The 15,109-nt window shown below is 36.5% G+C and overlaps 1 protein-coding gene across 3 annotated transcripts in view; it reads left to right on the forward strand.

Moving 5' to 3' along the window:
• The window catches only part of LOC117408791 (netrin receptor DCC-like), a 278,589-nt gene extending 266,428 nt beyond the window's left edge, over nt 1-12,161 (forward strand). For all 3 annotated transcript variants that reach the window (XM_058995095.1, XM_058995102.1, XM_058995112.1), the window contains exons 28-29: nt 6,721-6,863; nt 11,351-12,161. In XM_058995095.1, coding sequence (XP_058851078.1) covers nt 6,721-6,863; nt 11,351-11,440 — 233 coding nt within the window. In that variant the 3' untranslated portion in view covers nt 11,441-12,161. The remainder of the gene's footprint in view (nt 1-6,720; nt 6,864-11,350) is intronic.
• Nucleotides 12,162-15,109: the final 2,948 nt, after the last annotated feature.

Here is a 15,109-nt window from a genome sequence, read left to right on the forward strand (position 1 = left end):
CTCAATCATTCGACACACTGGAATCCAACAACGAGTTCAGCACATTTACCACATATACTGCAGTCAGCTAGCACTACTTCCAGCATTCCAGATAAGGTTTTGGGTCTGGGAGTAACTTACCCTCTAATTTTAACACTGAGAGAGTAAAATGTAGTTTCAGGGGGTAAAATGCAACTTTACCTTGAAGTCATGAGTAACCTCGATAAATACTGTACTGTCTTTAATGGTAATAGGGCAAGCATTAAAAAAGAGCCTTCCATTTTAACTGCAATGTTACTTTGAACTACTGTACAACCACGCGTGAGTTCTGCAAGGTTCTTTGTCAGCTCAGAGCATTTGTTCGAGGTATCACACTGACTCTGCAAATTAATTATGTTACTTTATATTTTAACATTCATTACACTCGGCGAACGTTAAAACTTCAATGTAGCCATACAGATAAATACAATAAGGAAATGCATTAATAATTATAAAACAGTTAGTTTAGTGGTTAAAGAAAAGGGCTTGTAACCAGGAGGTCCCCAGTTCAAATTCCATCTCAGCCACTGACTCATTGTGTGACCCTGAGCAAGTCACTTAACCTCCTTGTGCTCCGTCTTTCGGGTGAGACGTTGTTGTAAGTGACTCTGTTATGGTTCCAGTTGGATTTGTTTACGCTTCAACCTGTAGCTTCGTTCTTTTCTTATCCTTACCGTGATTGGCTGCAAAGACAACAGAGCTAGGCAGAGATTGGATAATAAGTCACGTCATACAAAAGTGGCTTATACCAGTCATGCTAGCTTTTGGGGCACCTTTTTGTGATAAGAGTTGGAGATGAAGAAAACCAAATAAAGAAGCCATCCAAAGTTGTTAACCTAGCATAAACATCTGTGTTTGGAGCTGAGCGATAGTAACGTTGGGTGACCCTTTTAAATGTGCTATTATATCCTATAACCTCTGGTACTGATGAACTGCTCAGGGATTAATAAGACCTACATTTTGTAAAGGTATGTTAAAAATGCATGGAGGAAAATGGGAACGTACTTTATTTTCTAAAACCATAAGACTCCACACAGAGGGAATTGTTTAAAACCCACTGGTCCCTTTAATGGCATACATTTATCTGTCTATGGGCCCAATGTTAACCTTGTAAATGTCATGAAACTAGCATGAAACAACCCAGAATTTATATTTGCACTGGTGCAAATAAAACAAAAACCAGGCCCTATTGTCCAGATTTATGAAGGTATTTCCTCTCAAAAGGTTAAGTACTGGTATGTTAATGTATAAAAAATAGTTACACCGTAGGGACACTTTTAACACAACAAAAGAATTACATTTTTGTAGTTTTGTAACATCAGCAGTTTCATTTCCTGAAAAAGGCCCTATATGTACTAAACAGTTCTTAAGCTCTAACCCATTCCACTGTATTTGTATTCAATAAGGAAGTCAATATATCATCTGTGAGGGAAAACACAAGCAGGATTATTGTGTTGCTAAAAACGTACTGTATGCCTTGGAATGTGATTTTGTGTTTTATAATATACTCTTACTCTTCATTTGCCTGAGTAACCAGCAAACCCTCCATTGTGATAAACCCTTAAACATGGGCAATTACATTTTACTTTTGTTCACCGAGAATCCAAAAGCAATGCATTTCTTGACAGATCCCTTTCTATTGTTCAGATAAGGAGAATTTCAAAAGAATAGCTGTCTGCAACCTCCTAAGCCTGGTATTGTCCTTACCGGCATAAACAGGCAGTAACACAAAGTCTCTAAGATGGCCATGGCCTTTTTTTTATTTTTAAAGATGGATTTGGCTTCTCAAATCAATAGATATCATCTGTCTAGGCAATCCTTTAAGGGGTTATAAAAGCTTAATTCAGCTCATAGTACAGTTCAATCTTTGCAGCATTATATGCTTTGTACCCAGAGTTTCATTGGAGACGTATATAATCTTTGCGCTGCAAAAGTGCAAGGGAGGCAATGCTCATTCATCTGCGGACAAATACATTTGAATTTGGTCATTTTAAATTACATCTGTACTGCCGGCCTAATGACCAAAGCTCTGCCCTAGGTCAAGTAGTGTCCAGCAAGGATTCCCAGCAAACTACAATCCTGGAAAGTAATGAGCTCTTCACACCAATGCATTTCTGAATCAAAACTCTGATTGCTCTGATAGAAGCTTTCCTCCGATATGTCTGTGAATACAGTAATGTGGAGAGATGAAGCCTCTCTGATAAATTATTCATTTGCGCTACACTGCACAGCGTTTACACACTAAAAGCTTTTGCCTTGCCTAATAAATATTCAAGGCTTATATACACATTACTGTTGCATGAAACTGCTTAATTTCAGAGCTGGCAACAATCTGTCAGTACACAAGGATGCTGCTCAGGTTTGCTAAATTTACCTCTTTGATCTTTCAATAGAACAGCTCTGCACTTTCAAGTTAATTAATCTTTATTTGTAGTATTGAATGTTATCATTTCTTGATCGTATCCAGAGAATCACAATAATTTATCCAGGACACCCAAGACCTTTGCTGTTTTTAAACACTCCCAATGAAGTGAATGCAGACCCCTTGTTACTGTAGCCTACAGGGATATATGATCAACCTTAGACATCTGGCATTTCATTTATCATGTAATTGTAAAGCTTCTCTCCAGGATCCTTTTGTATTCAAAACCAGTATTAGAATGAAATGGATTTATAGATACGTCATCAGTGTGAGTGAGAGAGGCTGTAATACCCTGGATCCCTGCAATTCTCTAACAGCACACATGCAATCAATTGACTTGTGAAGCAGAACTTTCACAAAGGTCACAAAAGGTTCACTGCCTCCAGTTACCTTCTTTATTGACAAGGAGGGGGATGGTGGGTACAGTGCTCTATATGAAGCAAAGCCGATTGCATAAAAGCATGTGTTTTGTTGTGGCCTACATTTCATATTCATACACAGTAACAGTCAATGGCTAAATTGGGCATACAAAATTTTGAAAGCAGACATGGAGTTGATTTTATACTGGGTGTTCCTTCACACGTATTACTTTCTTTGTGGGTATGTGACAGGCAGCAGGCATGTGGGTGTGTGCATTTGCTTGTGAGTGACAGGCAGGTGATTGAGATGGAGGTTGAAGTTGACACACCCCGCAGGCACACAGGTTTTATTTGCATACACACACAGAACATACAGGAACCCCACATGATGCTACCAGCAATGGTAGCTCACGGGAGACATATGGTTTGGCGTACAAAAGGCAAATTATAAAATGGATTGTTAGAATGCTGCATGCTGATTGGTCCATCAGGGTTCCAAGCCATTACAATATCCAGCACAATGTCACGATTAGGAACTACTTAGGAACAAAGGCAAATCACTGCACCTGTGCTAACCATGTATCACTGCGCCACCAAAATCAAAGAAAACACCAGTCAAAATACCTGCTGTCATGGAAGATACTGAAGACCTCAAGGTGTCTTGTCATATCTTCCAGTTTATATTAATTTGCACTACGAACCAGTTTGCTATTTTAAACAAGATGCTGTTTTGGTATTTTATTTGTAGTACATACCAGTCATTTTCTGTAACTTCGGTCGGATCCAGTTGTCAGATATTCAGTTTTATTTTCCTCATTTAGTTGGTGTCAGTTGTCATTTTATGAAACTGACTTTTCATTAATTTTTAACTGTGGATATTTTTTATATTTTTCAGCAGTATTTACATGACTACACGCGATGTCTTAACCATCTGACTCTCGCTTTTCTTCACTGTCTGTCTTCTTTGTTACTACCGTGCACTTATCTCTTTATAGGTACAAAAATGTAACATTGACGTGCTAGAAAAAAGTCAAAATGAAATTAATACCACAAAACAAACAACTTGGGCTGTTAAATGCTTAAATTACTGGCTTTCTAAAAAAATACAATTTGACTTCAAATGAATTACTTAATAATTAATACTCTTTATCCCAACAAAGGACCTTAAACTCTTGCAATGTTTGGTAACGCTAGAGCCAATGGGAGTGAATTTCCTAACAACAATGTTACATAGAATATGCAGGAAGGGCTCACAGATATACTAAGAGGTTTTTTTTTTTTTTTTTTTTTTTGATAGTTATTTAAAGTCAGAAAAATGAACTAAAACACTTCTAAGCAATGTTTTTACAGTTATTTAAAGTCTTTATTTTTTTTTTAAGTATTGCTTTTACTGAAGCAAAACAAAAATTAAAATGTTTTACTTGAATATTTTTAATTCATAGGGACTATTTTCTGTTGTGGAAGGTTATACCTCAAAATGTTAATAAATCTTTAGAAACTATATAGATTTCTCCGTTTTATGTCAGTTTTATAAAAGCAATAAGGCACTTGAGGGCATGGGTTGTGCTGGATATTGTCACTTCTTGGTTGGTTGCAGGAACTCAACTGCGTCTCGTGTCTAACAACGCACCATGAAAACGGCGTGCGCTACTCCCTAAGACATGGAGGTCCTGCTTGAACACCTCGCTATACTTTATGGGGATCTACCACCCCCAAACTAATCTTTACTTGCATAGACACAAACCCCGACTCCGGCGACACATCCAGCCGTAGGCGGTTTTGGCTTATTCTTTTGGCTCCGATCCCGGTTCCCCATTTAGGCGATCAGAGGATTTCAGCAAGGTATTTCGGTCTCTGTGTCCGGGTAGTGTGGACAGTCTTCAGCCCGTTGACTTTGGCTTTGCAGCAGCCAGGAGGTGAATAAATGGGACCTTTTTATACCTGCTGATTATCTACAGCTGGCAATCACACCCAGCAGACAGGCTCTTCCAGGAGCGTCAGGTACTTCATTAATAATTTACAATAATTACAATAAACACACCCTATTTACAATACATTTACACAAAAAAAACCCTCTTCATGTGCAGGGCTCCTGCCACAGGATAGATTAATAAATTCCAGGTAGACTTTGACATAGGCATTATAGTTAAATTGAATGTGAAATACATGGCTTAGGCAAAGTAAAATAAAAAAAAGGCTTGAAATGACAGCGCCTTTGCTACCTTATGTATATAGCATGTTACTGTTTGTGAGCTACTGACCACTATCTATAATAGATCTTGAGATCTTTAATTGATCACATGGTAGTGTTTTAAACCAATAAAATAACAATTTTAGTGTTCGGTTGCAATTTGAAACTGCACTGAAGGAAGAATGCATTTTCATTTAAAAATCCATTCATTAATATATAATAACTGGTATGAAAGCCACAAAATCGGTTCCTACATACAGATATAAAATTAAAGTACAAAAACAGCTAAATATTTTATGAAATATTGAATGAAAATCTGTCAATATTTGTATCAATATCAATACATGGTTTTCTGTTTGTCTATCCAGTCCCATGCTAGTACTCTAGGCTATGGGTCATTAGCAGCATTTTCAACTTTGGGTTTCAAATGGCTTATGTAGACATCAATAGCATTACTATGAGTTACAAAGAAGCATGTATAATTAATACATTTTAAAGCTACAGTACATACTAGCTTCCAGTTAGTGGCTTATGAGTAATTATGTAGCAATGTGTAGCACCAAAAGCCTAAAATATAGCAGTTTATCACACCACCTATTATACAGTGCTGCTTACTCTCATAAACCACCTCCAGTACTATGTTCTTTACCTAAAATACTGCTGATGAATAGTGAGTGGTCTAAATAATCCTCCATGCCCCCAGCGATGCCCTCAGCTGGTAACACGCATAACCTGCTTCTTACACAGTAGTTATCCAGCTGGTGACCATCCTCTAAGGTCAAAGGGTTTGTACTGTAACTAAAAGCAGGATTTCCATACCCTGTGGACAAGCAGCCATCCTGCCACAGTGCTCATTATACTGAATTATTCTACCCCTAGCTGGAAACCGAACACACAATCCCCCCAATTAAAACTGCTGTGAGCTAACCCTGTATTCTACAATGCTACTGAAGCCCCGTCATGTAATTACAGTTAATCAGAATAGGATTATAGTGGTATTTTGTGGTGGGTGGTTTGGGTTCTTTGCTGGCCGGGGCAGTGTAAGCGCTGTGCACTTCTTAGCTTGCTCAGTGGATCTGCTAAGACGCAGCAGTGGCTGATTATATAGAACCTGAGATAAGTGCAGCCTGTCTGATAATGATCCCAGCTTCCTGCCGTGATCGCCTGTGTAGCTGGGGTTTGCACCTGCTAGTATTAAATTATGCAGATAATGTACAGCCCAGGTTTCTAACGAAGACTCAGAGGTGATACATCTTTGAAATATTAAACTCACACTGGCATATGCTGTCATATGAGCATGGGTTTTACCTTTCAGGAACCCTGCAGGTGCTGCAGCATTTCATTTATGTATGTATTTATTTATCTAATAAAACAGGGTTATTTTCTTAATAAGTGAAACCAGCCTAAAGTTATTATTTTGAAAAAATGCTATTTTTAAAATGACTATAACTGACTGACAACATGTGGAGTACTAAATTATATAGTTTGGGAAATAGATGACAGTTGAATGATGTCCTTTAGGGTGGCAGATGAAGATAGATGATAGCAACTAAACAAGGGCTATCTCAAACAGTCAATATTCAAATCTAGAATATATCATTGAAATTGGTACATATACATGAGAGGAAGAGAAAGCACTTACAATTGAAGAACCAGGAGTATATAGTATTATTATTAATAATAATAATAATAATAATAATAATAATAATAATAATAATAATAATTTCCAGGTGCAAACCTACCAAAGGCTCTGGTGAAGACTGCCTCCTTGGGTTTAGCTGGAAAGGCGAGATCTCCACTGCTTCCGGTTTCCGTGCCAACAGCCCCAGAGGCCACAGAGGAGGGCCATAAACAGCCAGAAGACCCTGCCAGTGTAAGTTCACTGTATTGTACTGCATTCATGAGTGCTGATGTGGTGTGTGTGTGGACAAAAATAAAATGTCTAAATTACCCAATGTGGGGCATCCACATTGGTTTCCGGTTTCCTACTAAAGAATGTTCTTTGCTTAAGGCCCAAGCATTTTTTAGTGGGATGCTCCCCCAGGACCAGTTTTTGGCTATATTTGACTAAAAATCTATGTTTTACATCTTGGAATTGGTGTCCTCTTTTCAAAACACTGGGTAACATTATAAAGTACTTCAGAAACCATACAAATGTTTTGCTTTTTTTTTCAAACAATTTTTAATTTTTTTTTTTGACATTAAGTATTTTTTGTATTGTCATGTATTCTGCTCAGAGATCCATGTATAGAAACATTTTATTCTATGACCTGTGTACCTTACAATACTTTCTGAAAGCTTTGTTGAAAAATATTGAAATTTGAGCAAATTACAAGACATTGGCCCATATTCATAAAACGGATTGTCTCCTTTATCATGCCAGTAACAGTGTTTAACGTTAGACGTTCATCTTGCCAGCGCTTCTGGCAGTAGATGGGCTCCCCTTTTACAGTACCAACCGCATTAACCCCATCAGCTATCCCCTGCCCTATTTTTTTCAGCCACGGAACCTTGTATTTCCAAACAGCTGATCTGCGTTGACAAGTACGTCTTCATTTAATACTGCAAGTTACTGGGGAGTGAATGTAGGTTTTTTTTAACCTCACTCAAGTCCAGCACGTTTTATTCCTTTGCTATACAGACACCGTTATGCAATACATTCTGATATACCTGATATGTCCTCAATCATAACCAATTTAGTGTGACACTAGTAATTGCATTATCTAAAGAGACCCATAGAAAAAAAAGACTGTTATACTGACTGGATGAAATTAACAACAACAGATGCAAGTAGCTACTAAATCACTCAAATGAAGAACACGATTAAAAGAGGGCAAATAAACATACTATACAGAGTTTAAACAAACTGTGATCGATCGGTTGGAAAAAGGCAAGAAGCAGAAATACTGATGGACCAGTGATTCGAAATGCAAAATGTGGAGTTCCAAATTTGAAGTCTTTAATTGCTTTTTGCAAAGAAAAGAACGTTTGACTCATGCCAAAAGAACACAGAAGTAGTAGGTAGGCTGTGTGTTACTTGTAGCCATGCATATGCTAGACAGTTTTCTATGTACATTTAAAAATGATTTCTGTAAAGTGTGTGCAGTATATGTAAGGTACAGTGTCATAATGTGTTATTGCGGCACCATGATCTGTTTTGTGTACTAAGTAGGCTACGGTAAAAGAAAATGTACCAAAATCAGTTTCAACTTATCATGTAGTTTTTTTGCATCGCCTAGATTTTTAGGATTGAGACATAATTTAGAAAAAACAAACATCATGTAACAAAAGAAATTACAAAATGATATCGCGAAAGTCTACCAAAAGTCATAATAGTAGTACAGTATTTCATGTTAGATTTTGAAATGTCATTTTTTTTTTATTTTGGTCAGGTTTTCGTTATTAAATGGAAAACGACAAAGCGGTTTGTAATTCAGTATGTTAACGTAACATTCGGCCAGTTTCATTCGACTATGAAGCAAAATATGTTAATTCTACAGGGTGATGCAAAACTTTTGGCCATAGCTGTGTATGTGCAGATTTATATTTGTACATAATATAATGTAGCGATCCATGCATTTGTGTTTGCATGCAGTGTGTGTTGTTCACTTCCCGCTGTGTTCCGCCATTGCTTGTTTACAATTTGTACTGTACGTGTGTGTTCCTGTACCACGTAACCCACTGTTAGTTTGGCTGCCCACGTCTGTTCCCACTGGTTGTTATTTGTGCACCCTCATTGGTTATTGTTTGTTTGTCTGTGCCCATTGGTCCTGGTGTCGGCCAATGGGATGTGTCCTAAGCATGGTATACTTTTGCATAAGGGGGCGGGCTAAGCCTATAAGGAGGGTTGCAGCACGGTTTAGTAGTGTGGTTCCTGGCATGCAGAGAAGCGGACAGAGCAGTGGTCTTTGAGTGGATGTGGAGATAGCTCCCAAATGAATAAAAAGAATTAAACCGAAAGCAGCGTGACTCTCTATTTCTCGCGGACCCAGAATGACACTTCAGTATGATAGTGTTTACACAATCACTGTCCTTAAAGGGTTAAGGAACTTCTCTCTTTTAACTCTTAATTTCTATGGCTTACAGTAACAAATATAGTTTTAAAATGATACAATATGTTCAGGGTACAACAGCATGCTTACATACTTGGCATGCTAAATTCACCTAAAAGTGCTAAAAGTGCCTGCAAGGAAAGCAGAAAACCACATCTGCCTGCTTACTGTACTCTAAATATGAAAACGTATTTTAATATTCTGATGAAAATGAATGGTTTTGCTTACCAAAGACAGTTTTCGGATACACAGGTAAACAAGGCTGTGATGGTCCTGTTGCAGTATCACCAAGGTCCAAAATACAGGATTTAGTTGCATTTCAATGTCTTTTGAGGAGACAATTCTTGGCTGGTTAATGTCCATTCTTCCCGCCAATCTGAGCCCCATATAGATATTCGAAAGTTTACGGTAAGAGTGCAGTATTTTTTTTTTTTTTTGCAAATATACCTTATGAAATACATTGAATGCCCCTTGATTATAAGTACGACAGTAAGTGCATGTTTAGAAGCTTAATAGTCAATATTAATAATTGATTTATATTGGTGTGAAGTGATGGAAATGGTGTTCAAAATTGGTGTAGGTACTGTAGGACTGCAGAAGAAGTTAACAGATTTAAAGGTTTTAAAAAACAGTGCAGCTTGTTATCCTTACTGTTTTTCTAATTTGCTTAAATAGGCATAACATGTTTTAAAGTACAAGCTAGTGCTATGTCAAACTTAATTTATTTGGCCGCCTTATGTTGGAAAAAAAAAAAAAACAATGTCAAATATATGTGTAGCATCCCTGAGTGGTTTTGAGGTCTGTTTTGTGCTATAAATTATTATACGGTACAAGTTCTCAAAAAGACCCAGGAGAATGAATCCGGTTTACAACTTTTATTTGTGTCCATCAGTCCAACTGTTTTTGAATGAAACTTAGTATTCAGACTCACTAGTAATAAAAAAATAATGCAAGTCTTAATTATATATATATATGTGTGTGTGTATCTTACTGTAAATCGTTCGGCTTAATAAATGCAGGGGGGAAAGTGTGGAATAGCCTCCCCAAACAATAGACTCACGTGCCGCCTATGCAGATAGCTTTGATAGGCAGTAGAAAAATAGGAGGAGAGAAGCCCTAGCTCCCGCCCCCGAACTCCACTTTAAAGTTAACACATAATAAACAAATATACATATAAAATAAATATAAATAAAATATAAAATGTATTACAGTGAAAGATGAAAGAAAGAATAAGCGATTTAAAGATGTCCTAAACTCTGAGATCCATAGAATTCATCTGGTTGTTCCCATTCAGGCAGAAAGATTGGTCTCAGCAAAATAATAATAATATTCTCAAAAGACAATTACTGTACCTGTCATGAAAACATGCAGGAATGATTTATTCCATTCCAGGTCATGAGGTTTAAAGTGGAAATGAATTAAAGATGCTGGGTCATAATTTGCTCTATTTATTATAAAAACCCTCTCTTACCACGGAAACCAGGTAAATCTGACAGGAGCGCTGCAATCGGCTGGCAGTGTGCGTCACAGTCCATATTTCAAAACAATGCACTCTTATCTCTCAAAATGACTGTCCTTGTTACATGCTTTTAAAAATCTCAGTTGCTAAGCTCCCTTCAAATCTGTCACTTGATGCTTTATGCTTCTTTGTAGAGATGAAAATAATTCCAGGTAAAAGCATTACACAAATGCATTTGTCAAGCATTACTTCTATGACATCAGGCTCTACAGAGAAACATGAATTATCTTTCACTCTATGTTCCACACTTCGTTCAACCTAGGTAAAAAGGTGTTGACCTCGTTAAGGTAAGTACATACCTTTTAAAAAGGTACATTTTCATAGAGCAATAAAAAAAATATTTGAATGGCATAAAAGTAGCAAGAAAATACAATTGTTTTGTTAGTTTTTTTATTATCTTTCTCTTCAAAATAGAGCCTCATATGTTATGGAAAACAACAGGTGCATTGTATTAACACTTTAATTTGATCTTGGGGATCCTTTTTTTCAATTCTACATCTCCACAATGAGTTTTTATAAAAAAAATTAAAGGATCTGAGGGAAACAAGCATTTCAAACAGTCAAGTTGGGTGTCTCGGAACACAAGGAGCTGGGTTGTGTTTGACTATTTTTATTTTGTTTTGCCAGTATTTACAAATATTACAACTGTTAACCCCTTTCACTCTCCAGTTGTTTCATTCTAATTGTTACAGTTTTCAGAATAGGAATACATTACAGACAAAAAAGAGAGTCGGCCTAACATGTCATCTAATTTATTATTTATGTATTCAACTATGTTTTTATTTACAGGTATATGAACAAGATGACCTGAGTGAACAAATGGCTAGTCTAGAAGGACTAATGAAGCAACTTAATGCCATCACCGGCTCAGCCTTTTAACAACAACAACTGACAGAGGCAAAGCCAACAGAAGCATCACAGCACACCAGTATTCCACAATTGAAAATACTGACAAGGAGGGTCGTAATGATACAGTTCCATTTAAGTAAAGGAAACCACAGCTCTGTCTTTTCCTAAGACATTACTTTGGACAAGGCTTCAGTAAAAAAAAAAAGCACTGGCAAGCCACAAAAAAAGATTTTTTCTAGATTTATTTTTTCATTTTTTTTTCAACCAGTAACCTGAGTTCAACTTGCAAGTGATTTATTTTAAGCTAGCACTCTGGAAACAGAAAGAGTCAACTTAAACCTGTTTTCGCCTTTGTATTGAACCCTGTTTAAGTAATTTGTTTAAAACGTCACGCTAGTGTTAGTCTACACAGAGTCACATAGATCCCTTTCTCACTCCTGTAGAAACCAGCAAGGGTGTCAAAACAGTTGCTGCTGGTTGGTTACATTGGGAACTTGGATATATTAACTGGTTTGCCACTGGAACACCCTATTCTGGTTTGAACTGGAGCTGTTCATACCATTGCACTCCGTCTGACCTGGATAGCTGTTAGCCAACTGATGCTGAATTAGAAAGCAGGATGTTATATACAGGTTTTGTGTAATGCCCCTGTTTCTCTTTTTAACCAACATTGATAAGTCCTAATGTCACATGACGAATCTGGACAGCCTGTAAAACGTAATCTTTAGCGTAAACAATGTTTTTTTTTTTTCTTAGGGGAGGGCGGGGGGGGTGGGAGAGGAGGTGGGGGAGGATAGTATCAGTACTGTTAAATATAGAAATCCACACTTGGTTTTAGAGTAATTGAAAAAGTATTTGTCTATAAAATAAATGTTACCCTGACCAATGCCAAGGCTCCCATCACATCCTGTTTTATAAGGATTACAATGAGTCCCTTCACAACTTTGAATTTGATTTCGTACTGTCCTGTTTGTTGCCATGCTGGAAAATGAATCACACCTGTGATGCAAAACAGTATCTGCTTATTGAATTAGGGAAGGCTCAGATTCACAAGAGATACCGGTTATCTAATCAATAACTGATCAGCTTTTCAAGGTGACCATGATTACTTATGACACACCTAGCATATACATAGGACATGCATACAGTAGCTGTTACTGTTGACTATATGACTGCCTTTATCCATTGAAAAGCTGCATAAAGCAAAAAAGCTTGAATGAAGTCACGTTTCTGAATGGTTTTTTTTTATTTTTTATTTCTTAAATCACTTAAGGAGCAAAACTCATACTAACCAGATAAATGCTTAAAAACTGATACTTGTATATAAGTCAGTTGTAAGGTCTGTTACCTCCACTATTTACTGCAGATGACTCCCAGCAAATTGGAATATTATAAAGTTGCCCAGACCTGACAAGTTTTCATCGTTATCAGTATAACATTGGAAATAGATAACACGCCGCCTTCTCCATATTCATGTTTTTGCTGTATGAGCAGTCATGTATAAAGAATAAAGTCAACATTGTATTTCTAAGAGAGGGTCCAGAATGTTGTTTCTCTCTGTGATAATTGACTGTTAAGATACATATCAATCTCAGTTAAGCATAGCACGTCAGTATTTAACATTTTTTCAACAGTATTTAGCAAAACACGTCCCCAAAGTTTCCTTTTCCACAGAGGATTGCAAGTGCCTGGAAAATGTGTTACCTTGTTTGTATTCAGGGTTACAGCATGTTCATTTCATGGTAACTTTCAGAGACAAGTTAATGAGGTGAGACACCCTGGAAGAAATACTTTGTAAAAGTGATGACAAGAGCATGATAAAATCTGCTTCATACACAGCTGAATCAGAGAATCAGTGCATTCCCCACCTTCACCCTTATTAGTCACAGTGAATCTGTCATGAAATAGTGCAATTGCACATCTGCAGAAGAAGTTCTTCTATTATTGTGAATGGCCCATCAACCATTTTGGTCTGAAATTACTCTCCACTGATCAATAATCCCCAGTTGCTAGAGAAGATTAGCAGACTGCGATTATGTTTTGCCTGTGCTCCCACTAAGCAATGTTTACAGTATTTTAAACATTTTTTCCTCTTTTGTAATGAATTGTCATATTCATTAGGAGTGACTCATAAAAATATTTTATTCAGCTTCTGAATTCAAGCTTCAATGAACAGTAATTTAAAACAGTGAATACTGAGTGGCTTCTTTACAGCCTGATGGCTCACTTTTATCATAGGCATAATTATAAGCGAGTCCCTGCATGAAATAGATTGGGAAGACATGTATTATAATGGAACAGGTTATTTACAAGGCTGTTTTACTCCTTTAACCACTGTAATATCTGTTGGGGACAATATTTTAGAAATCAAATGTAGTGATTTACACATGAATTCAAAATACCTTCAACATTTCAATGAGTCAATGTACCATTATGGCTATATTTATATATCCTGTAGCATTTAATGTTAGTTAATATGTGGGTATGTTTCATAAATCTTAATGGGTGAGTTCATTAGTATACCCACTGTCGTTCAAGATAGATGCATAATTATACAAGGATGTCTTGGCATTTTGTGTGTGTGTGTGTATATATATATATATATATATATATATATATATATATATATATATATAAAGTAAACAAGGTGGTATAACAGGTTGAAGAGATATGCCACAATACATGCTGAAGAATGCTCCATACAGAAGATCCAAACACATTAGATCCAAATAACTAGCATATTGTTCTGTAAAAAAAAAAGAAAGCCAAAACTATAGCTTGAGATAACACAATGAAATCTCAACACGATCAGCTCTTTTTTTTCCCCATGCCCTCATCTGTACCTTTATTATGAGAATTACAGCCTAATGAGAAAATTAATCTTTTGCATTTTTTCAGACATAACCTCATCACACATCATGTCAGTAATTATTTATTTCTTAGCATAGAATGAATGGAATAGAAACAGTCACAGTCTTATTGCTGTCAAATGAAAATATCAGAATTGTAGATCAGAAGTTTAGAACTAGCCCCACAGTATTCACTGTTTTCACATATAGGACATGATGTTTAATTCAATAAATGTTCAGCTGTGTGATAATGGTATGCAGGTTTCTGTCAGTGATAAGCTGTGTCTACTGTTTTTTTTTTTTGTATGAGGACATAATGGTTTGTGTAAATTCTTTCAGTTTCTTTCCATCTGTGCTTAAAAGTTTTAAGCAAAATTGAAAAGGAATTATGTGCCTAATTTATTATTTTCCATTGTTCTGAGTTATCTCTTGGAGTTTCTTGTAAAACTTCAGTGCTGTTAACTCAAATACAAATACAAATCACCATCTCTCCAGAAGATGAACGAAAGATGGCATAACCCTATTTATTCTACTGTATGCTGTACATGTATATTTTGTTGTGAAGGAAGATAAGTGGAGCCAAGAACATGCTGTTTTTATTGTACAATATACGTCAAGCAATTCCATGATAATTGTGAATTGGGGTGAGGTTGTGGGGGGGGGGGGGGGGGGGGGGATTACTTTATAATTAATATTTAATTTATTATTTAGAGTGTTATTTTTTTTGATAATTTATGACAATGTTATCTTGCTGGAAATATAGCTTAGGTTCTTGAACAGTAGTATCCAACAGGTTTACACAGTTTACTAAAAACCTGATAGCTTTTAAACAAGTCCATACCCTGTGTTC

Source organism: Acipenser ruthenus, chromosome 2, assembly GCF_902713425.1.
Source record: "Acipenser ruthenus chromosome 2, fAciRut3.2 maternal haplotype, whole genome shotgun sequence".
In the NCBI taxonomy this organism is placed as follows: domain Eukaryota; kingdom Metazoa; phylum Chordata; class Actinopteri; order Acipenseriformes; family Acipenseridae; genus Acipenser; species Acipenser ruthenus.